Raw genomic sequence first — 17,086 nt, forward strand, 5'->3', positions numbered from 1 at the left:
TGTACAGCAACAAATGACAACAACTGAATTACTGTCGCCTGACTTGGAACAGGCACATACAGAATGGGTGGGGGTTTAATATAACTCTTGCTATATTAAGGTTAACACCGACATGTAGCTAGAAATTATTTATCACAATTGCATACATTTATTCCAAAATGAAAAAGTGCTCTGTAAACCTATCTTTAATGTGTAACTTCTGTCTTATTATATTTTTATATAATGTTACATTTTCAGGAAGTTGATGTTGACGATGTGGCTTTTGTGCAACAGAGGTATGTATCTTAAATCATTCTTGCTAATTATTTTATTGTTTCTGTTTTCAGTAAAAAATAAGTTTTCAGAAAATCATGCAATTATATGGATAGCTGATTTTGTGTTATAAAGTTCCCATTATCAAATAAGTAAAGGTTTTGATTTTGTTTTGTCTTTGTAAACATATGTTTTACAGTAGGATGATAGAATTAAGTGTCTTATATTGGTGATCAGGCATGGGGCAAATTCCATTGCAATGTAATGCATTACATTACAATTACTTTCACAAAACCATGCAAAACCATGCATTACATTGTATATATTACAATTACAATTACATGCACTTATCAAAGTAATGCATTAAATTACAATTACTTTTGCTTTGCATTACACATTACATTTGTAAATGTTATTAAAAAGTGAGAAAAAAAAATTGAAAAATAAATTGAAGTCACAAAAGATTGTAGCTTGTTTCTGTTTCTGCAATTTCTGTTCCGTAAACATGTTAAATGTAAGTATCAAAAAGTGTAGAAAAGTCTTTTCAATACAACTATTGCATTTCTGTGTTTTCTCCAAAAGGCAATTACAGAGATGAAGTTTTTTTATCTTTTTTTTCAGTATCAGAAATTTACCGAATATACCATCACTGTCTTTCTTGCGACAAGAGATTTTGGCTGAACCAAAGAACTACTTTCAGATAGTGAATACCATATTACTACACAAAAGGTTCATGAAGCAGACGGACAAGAGAGATGCTATTTATAACTTCCCAGGATTCTGTACAGGATGTAGAAGGGCAGGACTGTGTTATGGATGTGAACAAAGCTCTATGCCACAGTATGTATTAGACAGTAAACTGCCAGTGAAAATTTTCTTCATTTAATTGTTTTTCTTACACTGTCAGTTCAGATATTATTATGATGTTTTTATTAAAGCAAATAATGCGACTGGGTAAGTATCGCAACTATAAGAACTTTCATTGTAATATCTAATTTTATACCTGTATGCACATTTTCCGGAAAATGCCATTTTTAATCTGGCATTTTTGTACGTTCTTCAAAATCAGAAAAAATAAATGAACGCCACTATTACTCAATCTACAGTTCATTAAAAAGAGTTTAAGAAACTTCAGTTGAGTTGAAGAAAAGATTTCTATTGTTTTATTTGTTTTGTGACCCAGTCAACCACCTTCATGATTTACATAAAAACCATTATTCATATAAATAGAATTGAGAATGGAAATGGGGAATGTGTCAAAGAGAAACCAACCCGACCATAGAACAGACAACAACAGAAGGTCACCAACAGGTCCTCAGGCAATGCAGCGAGAAATTCCCACACCCAGAGGCGTTCTGCAACAGGACCCTAAACAAATATATATAGTTATACTAGTTCAGTGATAAAGAATAACTTTTCTTGACAATTATAAGAGTTAAAAATTGGACTGATACTCAATAATCAGTATTTATACATTAAATTTTGTGTTGCTTGTTGTAGTTACCATGCCGACAAGATGATGAAAACAGGAGGAGGTTTTACATACTACAAGAAATACAAACCTGAACATCAAATTCCAGGAAGACATCCACTCAACTGGAAAATACAGTTTCCTGAACTGGCCCTTAAATCAGTAATGGAAGGTAGACTGTCAATTCAAAAATGTGTAGGACCTTTAAACTTGAAATGTATTTTTTTTTGCATGAGAACCAATGGACCTCAAATATTGAGCTTGTAAAAATGTTTGAAGATAAATATACTTTAAAGGTGTCAATTAAGACATTCTATTCTAATTCATTGAAAATCAGTAGAATATTTTTGCCTAAACTTCAAATGAGGTGAATTTTGTAATAAAAACCAGCCAACATGGTCATCCCTCCTGGTCATTTAAATATAACCTCAAATTTGTTAAAAAAAAAAGTTTGAATACAAAAATTTCAAGTCTTTCCACAGTATAGCATAATTTCATGTTTTATGACTTAGAGTAGACATGCCATGTCTGCTCTAGACAGTTCGTTTAAACATGACAAAGTACTGGGACCATCCAGACATTTTTCCAACCATTCCAAAATAGACAGAAAAGGAAAAATTTGCCAGATCTTCATGCATGCTATAGTGTAGGCAAAAAAACATTCTACTGAGCTTTTAGATGATAATCAAAAAGTTTTTCACCAACTTAAAAAATATCCATGACTGTTACCCCACTATTGATAAATTGATTTCTCTTTCAAATTATACTGGATCAAAGAAATTTAGCTTTTCGAGGATATTTGATGTCCTGATTATGCCAAAGTGTACACAAGCATATAGAAAATTAGTACTTTTATTAACATTTAGATTCTTGGTTTACCTATACCCACGGAAGCCACTTTGATTTGTATCTGACACGAATAATAATGAATTTCACAGTATTTATATATTAACCCTTGCATTCAACATGCATATTATAGGCTATGGATTATTGAATTATACTTCAATTCATTGTAATGCAAACAACATTAAGATGACCCTCAAGATATCAACCTATGTCATTCTTTAGTAAAAGTTTACACAAGTGCATGGGAAAAATATTTAGAATGTGCATGCATATTATAAATGCAAATTCTGATTATTAAATGGGTCTTTTATTTGTGTATAGAATCTTGGTGCATTAGATAAATATGGATATCTATTCATAACACGATGAATTAGTAGGGTGTTTGATCAAACTTGATAGAAGTTTATATCATTGTAAAGATTATCTCAGTGGTTTTAATTTTATTTCTTTGAAAGCTAAAGCAGTATTTTTTTTGTGTAATTTGGTCATATTTATGTTTTGTTTATATGTTAAAGGAAATTTTCATATTTCTAATACTCTATTCCATAATTTATTTCTAAGAGCCAGTCCAAATTTCAGTGATACATTTCACAAAAAATCTTACCAGTAAAAAATACTTGTAATTCATGAAAGTTTCAATACAACTTATGATCAGTTCAGATTTTTTGGTGAAAAGAGCCCCTATCCCTTCATCCTGGTTTACCTCTAATACAGGATTTAACTACTGTATTGTTAATTTGTTCTCATCCTAAATAAGCCTGAAATATTTGCCACTGGAGGTAAAGCAAACAATATTAAGCTAACCAATTGTTCAGTCAAATTAGTGATATAAAGGTTATTAAAACTTCACTTCATTTTTTTTCATATTTTAATTATGCTTACAAATAAAATAGGTATGACAAATATATATAAAAATTAAATGTAATCGTTTAAATATCTATTATACAACACCACTTATTTTAAATAATAGTTCTGTTTTTTTGGGTCAACACAAATGGTAATTTTAATTTAATGAGAAGACTGCTCAAAATGCATGTCATACCAATTAAAATAAAAAAACAGACTCCATAAAGCTGTGTTCAAAGAAATTAACCTTATACACGTTATACATGCAGTTGTATCAGACTTGGACATGTTGGAGTGTTTTCAAAACATCCAAATACACATTTAAAAAAAAGATGAATTTTGATCTGTTATAGTTTTTTTTTTTTATATAAACTCAAAATTTTAAAACAGTAAAAATGTATTATAGATTTTGCATTAATTTTTAAATCCCAGAAAGACGTAGTGATAATGATTTACAAAAAGATGATTTCTATCAGAAGCAGCTCATATACATGTGTTACCTATCTATTAAAGCAACCTTTGTCTTATATTAGAGTCTGCTTAGAATGTATCGAACTAAATTAACAATGTTCAATACAGTCTTAAAATTATTGATTGATGGTTGTCTATTCAACTGTTGTATATATCTTTTGCCTGTGTATTTAATTATTATGCATAGAAAGTTCATGTGCAAATAAAGAAATTCATTATATTGCATGATCAATCCATGAATTCATCAGATTGAAGGTTTGCCCACTTCAAGATGAAATCTGGTTCATAATTTTCATACTTTGAGATAAAAAGGTTAGGGTGATTAGCAGATAGAAATTGCAGGGAAGGATTACAGTTATATGAACAAGGAACTAAAATTCTGAAAAAAAAACTATTGAAAGCAAGATCATTAAAAGGAAGGGCTAGTTTTTGTCGAGCCTGCAACTTTTGTTGCAGGAAGCTCGACATAGGGTGAGTGATGCGGCGGTGGCTACGGCGGCGGCGCTGTTAGCTCACTTCTTAAAAGCTTTAAATTTTAGAAAGTAGAAGACCTGGATGCTTCATACTTTGTATATAGATGCCTCATGTTACGAACTTTCCGTCAGTCACATGTCCAATGTCCTTGACCTCATTTTCATGGTTCAGTGACTACTTGAAAAAAAAGTAAAGATTTTTTGTAATGTTAAATTCTCTCTTATTATAAGTAATGGGATAACTATATTTGGTATGTGCGTACCTTGCAAGGTCCTCATGTCTGTCAGACAGTTTTCACTTGACCTCGACCTCATTTCATGGATCACTGAACAAGGTTAAGTTTTGGTGGTCAAGTCCCTATCTCAGATACTATAAGCAATAGGTCTAGTATATTCAGTGTATGGAAGGACTGTAAGGTGTACATGTCCAACTGACAGGTGTCATCTGATCTTGACCCCATTTTCATGGTTCAGTGGTTATAGTTAAGTTTTTGTGTTTTGGTCTGTTTTTCTTATACTATATGCAATAGGTCTACTATAATTGGTGTATGGAATGATTGTAAGGTGTACATGTCTAGCTGACAGGTGTCATCTGACCTTGACCTTATTTTTTATGGTTCAGTGGTCAAAGTTAAGTTTTTTAGTTTTGGTCTATTTTTCTAATACTTTATGCATTAGGTCAACTATATTTGGTGTATGGACATATTTTTTTATCTTTATGTCGGTTACGCTGGTTTTATTTGACTTTGACCTCATTTTCACGGTCCAATGCTAAGTTTTAAGTGTTTGTGTGTTTTGGTCTGTTTTTCTTTATTTATAAGCAATAAGTCAACTATATTTGTTGTATTGAAGAATTGTTAGCAGTACATGTCAGCCTGGCATGGTTCATCTGACCTTGACCTCATTTTCATGGTTGATTGATCAATGTTTCCTTTTCTTGGTTAATGTTGAGTTTATGTGACAGTTGTAATAAAGCTTTATATTTAGGTCTACCAAGATAGTATCAAGGATTAGTAAAGAAGGCGAGACATTTCAGTGTGTGCACTCTTGTTTATAGAGAAAATACTATAATACTGAAGGCTTTTTACAAATAGCTCATGAAGACAGAGGGTTAGGGGTGCTTAGAAAAGAAAGCAAAACGCTCAAAGCTATATACATCTAGCTTATGAAAATGAATGGGTTCTTAGAAAAAAGTACTGATTTGATATGTTCTGTTTTTATTTTCAGACCATGATAAAGAAGACCTAGGGTTACTAGGAGAAGATGTTGAACATGATGAGAACTGTTTGTTAAAGGCTATGTTAGAAAACAATGTATCACTGCCTCAAATTAATAAAGATAGTAAGTTATTTCAAGTGTCAAATTTTTCCATTTTGTCAAAGACATCTCATCAGACAATTCCAAGAATTTTCTGAAAAAAAATATTGTCTTATCAACCAAAAATTATGGTAGTACTATCTTTATACAAGATTCTAATCAATGGAGCTGTCTTATAAATAAATAGATATATATATATATAGGAAGATGTGGTGTGAGTGCCAATGAGACAACTCTCAATTCAAATAACAATTTATAGAAGTAAACCATTATAGATCAATGTATGGCCTTTAACACAGAGCCTTGGCTCACACTGAACAAAAAGCTATAAAGGGCCCCAAAATTACTAGTGTAAAACCATTCAAACGGGAAAACCAACGGTCTAATCTATATGAAAAAATTCCCTAATCATTACATTTTTGCATGGCCTTTACATGCCCATAGCCAGGAATTTCCAAGGGGGGGGGGGGTTTGTTGGACTCACCAACTCGACTTTAACAGTCACAATTCGAACAGAACATTGACTTTTACAGTGCTTATTTGTTTTCAAGGGGGGATTCGTCCAAACCCCCTGGCTACGGGTATGCTTAAGTCTTTGTTTTATATATATATTCAGGTTTGATGACAGCAGGGTCCTCCACCAGTAGGGAGAGTGAAGAAAAGAATGAGGATGAAGGAATTGTTGCTGATGGAAGAAGTTTGGATGAAAAATTGTCCAAAAAAGATCGTAGATCAGCTAGAATGTCTGGAACTTCAGGTCAAGGGTCAGATCAGTCTGGTGAAGGTTCCTATGGTTATGATAATTCTCAAAATGGTTATGTACAAGTGGTTCCACATCCACGTATTGTGGATTTACGTCAGCAGGAAAATGATGAGGATCAGCTTAGTTTGGATGAAAATTTTATCAAAGAAAGTATGGACAGAGCTTCAAATGGGACTAGAGAAAATGAGGAACAGTCCAGGAATGAGGATACAGAGGGAGAAGGAATGGATACCGATAATGGTGAAGAATATGATGAAAATCAGGAAATGTATAGTGAGGATGAAGACAGGAATGGTAAATTTTGACTGTCAAATAAATTATTTATAAAAAAAAGTTATAATTTTGAATAAGAAATGATTTTTTTATTTGATCCCATGTCTATAAAAAAAACCATGGCAATATATTCAAGGTGTAATCATTTCTATATCTGTAAGTGTAAGGGACGACATCAAAAGTTCAATGAAGGATTAAAAACTTAATTCACATAGTTTTTTTTACTGACCCCCACCCCCCTCTGAACTTAATTTGGGAAAAATTGATTGACCCATATGGATATATGTAAAATCAATGTAGGATAACCAAAACTTGCTGCAAGTTTAACCCCCACCCCCAAACTATTTGAATTAAATTTCTTATTCTTCATTGATCTTTTGATGTTGTCCCTAAATAGAAATATCTTAATTATTTTTTTCAGTTTGATATATACCTTTGCATGCATGACTAACTATGAAACACATGATTTTATTCTATAGTGTTTATGGAATTTGCAATACTTCTTTAATAGAAATATTCGGTCCATTTAATGATATTTAACCACAAAAAATGTAAATCATGTTTCATGTTGATCTCACTGTCAGTCAACTGTTGGTAGATAAAAAGCATAACTAATATTTATCTTCTCTAGTTTCCTTTTAACATGTTTCAATATATAAAGTATAAAAAATCAGGTGATATAATTCAGATAAGCAATTATTAGTAAGATCAATTAAATATGCACCACATATGTATTTATATAATTGCATAATTTTGAAATATTTGTTATAGTTTAAACATGTTAAACATGTTTTATTCAAAAAATGCCAAATGGATTAGACACAAGTTTTTCAACTTAGTAACGTCTTCTCCAAAATATTTTTTATGATATAAAGTTAAATTTAATTATTTCAATTAATCAAGGTGACCATGATTCCAGATCTAGAAGTAGGACTAGGTCAAATAAGAGTTCAGACAAACATGGAAGACAAATACTTACTGGTAGTACCAGAAATAAAGATGATTATAAGGATGGTAATTATTTAAAAGCAATTATTCTAATTCAGTGTTCTATTATTGCCTATATAAAATAACAAAATGAAAAGCCTGCCTTTTCATCCCGAAAAATACCCTTGTAATTACACCTCATATAAGAATGCCAGCTTTTGATTGGCTGATAGCCAGTGTATTTTTCGCATATTCTAACATTTTCTTCTCATTTCAAACGAATCTGACTGTTTTTCACCACTGCGGGTGAATATGCCTCAAATACCATGGTATTTGCCATTTTGGATATTCCTTTTTTACCCTCGCAAGCATCTTCCCGCCAATTTTTTTCGGATATGACGTTACATAAAGACAGCGCAAACGCGTATAAGTACACGTAAAGCTCACGCGGTATATTTTATGAAAGCACTTGTCCTCAAATAAATATTTCCTTTTCTTAGTACAGAGAGTTTAAATTAAAATTTATTCAGTGTAATTAAACAGATATATCATGTTATGGAGGGGTATTTGCAAAAAATACAAGTCTTGGGACAAAATTTCCCTTGCCTAGCGGCTCGGGAAATTTAAGACCCTCGACTTGTATTTTTTGCAAATACCCCTCCATAACATGATATATCTGTTCATAAGTGCATCTCATGTGATGAGCTGTTACAAGTGCATAATCCGAGATAATATGCCAAATATGTCACATCTGGTTTTGTATATGTAAGTTTGAGTCATACACTCTCATTTAAATTACTTGATAGATACCCAGCAACCAGTAGCAAATATTTCATGCAAATTCACTATTAACATATCAAAAACACATGATTTTTACCTGCTGTATTGAAAAAGCCATGTAGAAATTGCTTTCCATCACACTAATATGCTTTAAATGGATATATAAAGATGTGGTATGAGTGCCAATGGGACAATTCTCTATCCATGTCACAATTTGTAAAAGTAAACCATTATAGGACAAAGTACGGCCTTCAATGCGGAGTCTTGGCTCACACCAAACAGCAAGCTATAATTGGCCCCAAAAATGACTAGTGTAAAACCAACCATTCAATAGGAAAACCAACGGTCTAATCTGTATAAAAAATGAGAAACGAGAAACATTTATGAACCACATCAACAAATGATAAATACATTTTCAGTTTGACCATTATTTTAAATTCTTTAGTATATTTATAATTCTTAAGTTTTTAAGTTTTTGTCTGATCTTTTTAGGTGATGGTAGTGTGGTTACCAAAAGCTCAAGTCCAAGCTCAAGGAAATATAATCGACTTTATCAAGGTATGATATAATATATTATCTCTATTGCTGGCTAATCTATCTTGTAAAAAGTCTATTGAATTTATGTTGTGATGTTGCTAGTCAAAACAATTTTAGTTCAACATCTTACAGATATATTTAAATGGTTTGAAAACTTCAAAGTCTTGACAAAACAATAAGTAGCATAATTCTGTCACATTAGAATTCTGGTCAGCTAAATTAATTTTGACACAAAAGGAGGAAAACGTTAAAAAAAGTGTTTTTTTTACCATAGCAGGGTTTTAGCTAGGATTTTGAGGGCTTTAGTCACTTTTGCGCGTGATAAAAATCAGCCTTATTTTTTTATAAAGCAAGGGATCTAGGATGTTTATCAAACTAGCTATACATATATGTCCAAGTCCTTCAAGGACTAGTCTAGGATCTTTGAAGACTTTAGGATTGCTAATGTAGGCAGTTATTTGCAATATTGAATGAATTGACTGATGTGATGCTAAGATATGAAGATAAGAACAGGGATCTGGTAATATGGTCAAAACTTCACTTCAGTTCTTTTCAGGGCACACCCCTTATCAACAAAAGTTGGGTGCCTTTATTTTTAACCACTGCACAAATGAACTTGTAACGACTTTTTCACTTCACAATCATTTATATCCTTGAAAATACGTTTTAATATCTTTTTGGAATCAATTTCTTTAATATTGGAGAGAAGGATCTGCATCTATACTTAATGGGACAATTCTAATGACTGTAGACTGTAGATCACGTTTACTTTCGATTTTTAAACGAAATGAAATGAAAACGGGAAGTGACAATTGAATAATAATTTTAGAATAAAACCGGATTCATCTACGAACTTTTACGCATGCGCAATGCATTGAACAGGAAGCACCTGTTTGCAAGTGAAAATGTTTACGTTTTGAATAAAGTTCATTCTTTTTAATCGAAGTTGTCGAAAGTTTTTGATGAATATATTTATATAAAGTATGACGAAAATACGTTGAAATGACGAAACTACGACAAGCAAACTGCAAATTATAATCCTAAGGGAAATATTGAAATTTAAATAAAGTTGAAATGTCCGGGAAGTTTATCAATCTTGTTCAAATGACGAAAATACGACTGAACTGTGAGAAATGATTAAAATGAAATGCTGACTGACTGATTTAACTTAAATAGATTATTATGATGGTCATTTATGAGGTTTTATAATGATAATTAAGGGATTAGTGACCCATCTGATTGGCGATAAGCGGATTACTTGTCATCACAACTTTTAACACCTTTGGTAAACGTTAATTACCTGAGGGCCATAAACTTGTCAGAATCATAAAGACAGGTAGAATTCAAGTAATTTGATATGTAAATACTTTTACACTTTCCAAATTTAAGTGACGAAATTGATATGAAATATTTTCGTCATTTCGAAAACCTTTTCGTAAAATACGAAAGTGACGAGCGCTAGCTAAATCACTGACCATAGTAATAAGAAAATAACTTTGTTTTTCACAACAGTTATATGAAAAACCAAAAGTATGTTGTGGGTTAAATTTTAAAATTGAAAAATTCTTCATGAATAGGATCAATGGATTCTTAATCAGAACTTTTGTTATCAGACCAAAGAGTTAAAGCTTTGTTTTTTTTCTTTGAAAAACTCAAATTAAACTAATTATTGATTTAGAAGCTTGGTTGTGTTTGCTAGGTAAAGCTTATTCTCCCGAAGGGTCGGGTAGCCCTACATCCAGAAGGAGGCTCTACAGAGGTGATTTGACACATATCTTGAACTCTATACTCTCACATACATTTCTTTTTTTTATTTTTATGCTGAATTTTTTTATATTGAAATATTCCTATACATGACATTTATAAGAATATTTACACATATTCTCAATCTATTCTATATTCTGTGTTTCAATCAGATGACCAAAATGGTATACTTTCTTTCTTACCTATTAAATGCAATGCTATTTATATTTGCATGCAAAGCTAGATTCATTAAGGATAGTTCCAGAGAGGCTTTGATTAAGTAGCTTTATGCATGCAATGGTTATTAGTCTTAGAACGGCCTATACCCCCCCTCCCATTTTCAAGACTGAAGAGTAATTGTGAAATTGGAGTAAAGATAAACAGTTTCCAATTTTGATTGTAAGAAAACAACAATATGTAAATAAATTTATAAATAACAAAAAATAAATATTTGCTGTAAAAAGGAAATATGATTTTATTAATGGAATTAAAAAAAAGGTGAGACAAAGAGCATTATTTTTATTGAAATAATTAAAATCATATTAACTATACATATTAATTTTACCACAATCCTCAGAGAGAATGATAGTGTTTACAGCTTTATTCTGACAGTTCATGTGTATTCGTTCAAACGATATTGTTATTAAAAAATCATTACATCAACTTATATTTATTTTTGCACTAGTTGCATTTTGTCGCCAGTTGTAATGTGCAAAATGTCAAGTATCATTATTTGTATATTAAATAGATAGGCTTTTGAATTATGTAAGCTTTTATTATTGGGCATGATAAAATGTAGAAGAGCAAGATGCATTCTGTACAGGATCTGAATAGACCTTGATAATTTCAATAATGTTCCAATATGTAAATTAAAGCTCTTTAAAAAGATGAGAAAGAGTGAGGAAAATTATTGATTTTGTACAAAAGAAGTTCTGTATTTTATTCTTCAAAGGATGCCCTGCGAAGTATGTTCATTACAGTATGATAAAAGAAGAAAAAATACCCACAAAAGAGATAGAATTCAATTTTAGGGCTTGAATTTTTGTGCTTTTTGAGCTGCATGTGAATGACAAATGAAGTCAGCAAACACATTTCTGTATAGAATGCATCTTGTGTTAGTGTTAGACATTCATTGCATGTGATGTTATAATTTTATACATTTACAGATGACAGCAGTGGAGATGAATTATACACAAGTAATATATTATATCACTGGTGTTACTGATGTCTTGTTGGGTTGATTTCTTCAAATTCTCCATGACCACTTAAAAAATTATACCATAAAGATTTTGTGAATACATCAATTTTGAGTTCAAGGACATCACTATGGCTGATTTCAATTTTGTGCAGTTTGTCAAAATGTTTGCAAAATGATAGCTTTTTTTGTTGTTAACATTGTAATGCTCAAATTTTATTTTAAGTACTTTAATTTCTCAAACAGAGGAAAGTATAAAAAATAAAATCAATATAAAGTATTACTGAAGAATACTGAAGATATATGTGTAATGTAAAAAGTGAAAGAAGTAAAAATAATTCTTTTAAATGGTCAGTGGAGAAAACGAAATCAAGTTGTCATACTAGTAAAAGCCATTATTTTTTAAAAGAGGAAAATAAAAAAAATACCAAACTAACAAAAAAGTAATCATTGAAAGTTCATTTAATACAAGTAAAGATCAACAGAACTTGACTATACTATTGATTCCTCATGGTAATTTTGAACCATTCATTAATTATCATTCAGGTTTTAAGCCATACACAAAAAATCAACTAGGAAAGATAGCATACTTAATTGTTATTTATATTATGATTAACTTTCAATGCAATATTTAAACACAGTGTAGAGGGGGAACAATATACTAAAGTGACAACTTCATTTTGAACCATTTCTGTCTAAATAAACATATTCTCTGTCAAGATGTTTTCTTTTTCAGGACTTGATCTGTAACAAATAATACTTCAACTTTTTATAACATATGAACCTTGACCTTTACACTTTTGGGTGATGAATCCAAGCACACTTGTGTGTTTATATAATTTCTGTTGTCATAACAACCTGTGTAAAAACTAATACAATAGTTGATTGTTTGATTAACAGTATTGAAAACTAGTTGTTTGTTTCAACATAACAATTGTAAAATTCCTTCTTAATTTAACATTAGATACATAAATATTCTGTTTTTTTTTTTGTGTTGGTTTGCAAAGTTTGTCTTTGTTTGCAAAAAATGAAGCCTATGTTGATCACATCTGTGACTATCAATGCATAAGTTTGCAAAATCAACATTTAGCAAGGAATTTAACAATTGTAGGAGCAGCCATGAGCTTGCAATAAGTTGTCAACTTTTTTGCAATGACCTTGAGATATAGAACAGAAGTAAAAGTAGTTTTCTATGTTTCTTAGGAGGTTTGTTTTAAGTCGGGAGTGGTGGATCAATTGTTAGGATTTCAATGAGCAGAAGATGGCAAAAAAATATTGATCAAATAAAAAAATTGAAAACACTAGACAAAATATGTTCCCTAATTTAAATCATTACAAGTATTTAAGAAATTTTAACCCCATACAAATATGAAATTTCCTGATTTAGTGAAAGCTTAGTACTATATTGAAATGTATGAACATGTGTTATTTTAGTGAATTTCAGCTTATTTAGTAAAATTATGCTTTCAGGTAATGCAGGTCATAAACATCATTCAAACATAACTTTTAAAACTTCTATATTGTTCGAATCTTTCATATTTTGTGTTGTTATTCGTTGTTCCATTTATTTGAATATTATTTTGTGATTTTCAAATGTGATGATGTTTATCAACACATGTAAATGTTATTTTGTCCCTTAAGCATAGTCTACCTATGTAAATACTAAGGTTTGAACCTGTTATTGTTGATTGCAGCTCCCCCTGCATTTAAGATTAAGAAATCAGAACGGAGGAAGGTCAAAACCTCATCACCTTTTAGTAGCAATAGAGATTACAATTTGAATCTGAATAAGAAGTTTGAATTGAAAAAGTCTGACAGGAAAGGTACAGAGTTTAGAGAATTCCAACAACACAGAGGAGACTGGAAGGTGAATAAAGAATTTTAAAGATTATAAAAATATAAAGTGGCCGAATAACGGCTAACAGTTTATAATGAAATTTTATACGACTGTCATACAAGCTATAAAACCAGGTTTGATCCCCTGTTAACTACATCAGCTGAGAGTGCTGAAAGGGACATTAGGCATATCTATACTTTTAAACGAGAAGACCTCATTTTGGGTGTCGCTTCTCTTCCTTCCACAATAAATCAATCATTATGCCTCTGTGTCCTATAGGTAACATGCATAGTCGCATTTGTCATCCTTTCTTATGATTATTCAGATTGAGTTATTTTGGGAGAAAAACGACAAAAAAGGGGTCCGCATATGATTCCGTCATCACACTGTCTTTTAGTCATATATAAGACTTCCAGTTTGAAACATGCACTAATACAACCAATCGTATGCTAGATAACAAAAATGAAAAAAAGGATAAGTCAATCAGAGCGTTCTCCATATCATGGTGTTTAGATCGCAAGAACCACAACTATTATACCTCGATTTTTCGCGTTTATCTACATGTAAACTACGATTATACTTAATATATAGACTGTATTCTGTCTACTATTTTTTTTTAAATGTTTACTTTTTGAATTAGAAAAAGTAAAACATGTGACACAAGTATAACCAATCGTAGAACGTTCTCCATATCATGGTGTTTAGATCGCAAGAATCAAAACTATTATTCCTCCTTAGTCTTAGAGTAACAACTATTTATCGCGTTTATCTACATGTAATCTACAATTATTCTTTAATATATAGAGACTCTGTATTTTGTCAGGGTATTTCTATGTTAGTATAGAAAGTTCCTGATTCTGTTTACTGTTTTCTTTGAAATGTTTACTATTTATAAAGAGGTCATACCACTTGCATATATATCAAAATAAGTAAAACATGCTCAACTTCATCTAAAACTACCTCGACCAAAAACTTTAACCTGAAGATGGACAGACGGACGACACGTACGGACGACCAAACAAACGAACGCAGGGATGCACAGACTAGAAACCATAACTATATTTGGCCATAATTGGGGCATACAATTTATTGTTAAAAGGGAAGATAGTAATTTGGCAAAAATGAAAGTAAGGTAGAGATTAGAGGGAAGCAGGACCTTTTTCGGGGCGGTGGGATCGGGTGTTTTTAAGCTTGGGATTTGGGGATTGATCCTTACGGGATCCGGGAATATATTTACGATTTCGGGATATGAATTTCTTTAAATTCTGCATCTCGGGATTTCATGGTTTAAGGCCTGGGATTTGGGACCAGGACCCCTCCAACATCCCCTCAAATTAGCCTTAGTCGGTATTAGTCATTTATACATGATTCAAATCCTACCATTGGCATGTTAATAAGGCTCTCAAAAAAAGCACTGATGGATTGTCATAGAAGCATATTTTTTAGACTATCAGACTCTGGTCTATATATAAGCAGTTACATTTATTTCATGTTTGAAACAGTGCAAATTTTTAATTTGATTTGACTTTTACCAAAAGAAGCATTGTAGCAAAGTAGAAGAATAGTTATGGTCGTAGGCCAGAATCACGAATATAATTGATTTTAACAGAAAAGAACCAAATATCGGACTTTGGAAAAAGGGGGAGGGCTTTTGATAACTTTTATGTAATTCTTCATACATAATATCTTTTACAAAAAATCATCCTACAACAGTTCACAATTAAGCTGTATATGCCCGCGATTTCACATGTGTGTTCTAGTATTCATTAATTTTTATGAGTATCAATGTTTATGAATTTAGGAAACATTGCATTTTTGTGGATATTGTATATTGTGGCTTTTACAAAGTTTTTTTACAAACCTATAGAAGATTTGTAATTTGTTGAATATTTAAATTGTGGTTCACTGGAACCCATCAAAACAATGAAAATTTGCATCCAACTAATAATAATGAATCCACAGTACTCTGAAATATAATTAATCATTGTGAAATATTTCAGGCTCCACCAAAATTTGAACTGAAAGATAATCAGAGAGAAGATATGAAGTTCTGGAAGGCACCACAAAAGAAAGACCAGGTAATTATATCCTTAAAAAGTATTCAGTAAACTTGGTTAATATCAAACTTTAATATTTCAACATAAAAAAAGTAAAAAAATTAAAATGAGATTAAATGAAGATCTAGATGTGGGGTATATCTTTAAGAGCTTAAATAAAAGACTTACTATTGATAACTCATTTTCATGATCAAAGATTCATAATTAGTGCAGAGCTATTGGTTTGTTGTCTTGTTTGATTTCCATCCCTTTTCTACTGCCCTTTCCACAATAACTTTTGTCAGTGACGAACAGTTAAGTCTTGCAATCAATTTTAAAGTCGTATTTTTTTTGTGATAAAGGCCTAATGATATGTGTTAAGGTAATTGTAAGTTTTGAAAAATATTTATTATAATTATTATACTTTGATTTTACATGGTACTTTATTTTTCAGGGCAACAAGAAAAGAAGCAGGTAAGAGTAAACTTCATGGTGATATTACTTAAACTTTACAGTATCTTATTTTTCATATTTAATTAGTTTCATCCAAGTATGCTTATCTGTAATAGGGGAGGTAATTGGCTTGTTAACTGACAGTCTAAAACCAATTTAAGGTACACAAACTATATATCCTACATTTTGGCAAAGTTGATATCAATTAATTACTGTAAATTCAGAAATTATTGCATATATATTATTTAGATTTTTACATGTCAATTTATTTCATCAGTTCAGGATAAATAAAATTTGCTGCATTGAGGGATAAAAGACCTGATAAGTCGAATAAACATCAATGGTGGTTTTTTTTACATTTCTGTCCGTAATTGGTTAACAAGCAATATCCTAAAAAATAAATTGAACTAAAGACTTTTTAAAACGATGTTCATAAATTATTTTAGATCAAGAAAGACAGAACATGTTTCCCCAGACTCTGGACTTGACAGTGAAAAGTTGGCAGGTAGGACTATAATTATGGTACATTTTTTATGCGGGATAACTTTCCAAGAAAGTTAATGATTGAAATTGATCATAAGTTGTGCTGAACTGTTTTGATGTGCAAGTATATTTGCTAAAAAGATTTATTGTGAAGAGCTCAATTTCAATTTGGATTATGCAACATATTTTTATAATTCATTTTTACCAAGTGTAAAAATACAATTGTAACTTTTTTGAATGAAAATTGTTTTCTTGGTCACTCATTCTTGCAATAAGCCTGAATACACTTCATTTGCAAATGAGGCATGTGATATCTTATAGAATGTCTATCATTCAGCCACAAATAAAAGACGCATTTTCAATAATAAAGTGGTCACCATTTA

General features: G+C 31.1%; 1 protein-coding gene across 3 annotated transcripts in view; it reads left to right on the plus strand.

Moving 5' to 3' along the window:
- Positions 1-237: 237 nt before the first annotated feature.
- The window catches only part of LOC134701111 (uncharacterized), a gene marked incomplete at its 5' end in the record, with an annotated part of 54,953 nt that continues 38,104 nt past the window's right edge, over positions 238-17,086 (plus strand). For 2 of the 3 annotated variants that reach the window (XM_063562247.1, XM_063562249.1), the window contains 13 exon segments: positions 238-275; positions 874-1,092; positions 1,753-1,895; positions 5,587-5,700; positions 6,293-6,733; positions 7,616-7,726; positions 8,912-8,977; positions 10,656-10,715; positions 11,866-11,895; positions 13,589-13,761; positions 15,732-15,809; positions 16,222-16,241; positions 16,667-16,725. In XM_063562247.1, coding sequence (XP_063418317.1) covers positions 238-275; positions 874-1,092; positions 1,753-1,895; positions 5,587-5,700; positions 6,293-6,733; positions 7,616-7,726; positions 8,912-8,977; positions 10,656-10,715; positions 11,866-11,895; positions 13,589-13,761; positions 15,732-15,809; positions 16,222-16,241; positions 16,667-16,725 — 1,552 coding nt within the window. 3 annotated transcript variants of the gene reach the window in all.

This window comes from Mytilus trossulus, unplaced genomic scaffold, assembly GCF_036588685.1.
Source record: "Mytilus trossulus isolate FHL-02 unplaced genomic scaffold, PNRI_Mtr1.1.1.hap1 h1tg000215l__unscaffolded, whole genome shotgun sequence".
Taxonomy (NCBI): Eukaryota; Metazoa; Mollusca; class Bivalvia; order Mytilida; family Mytilidae; genus Mytilus; species Mytilus trossulus.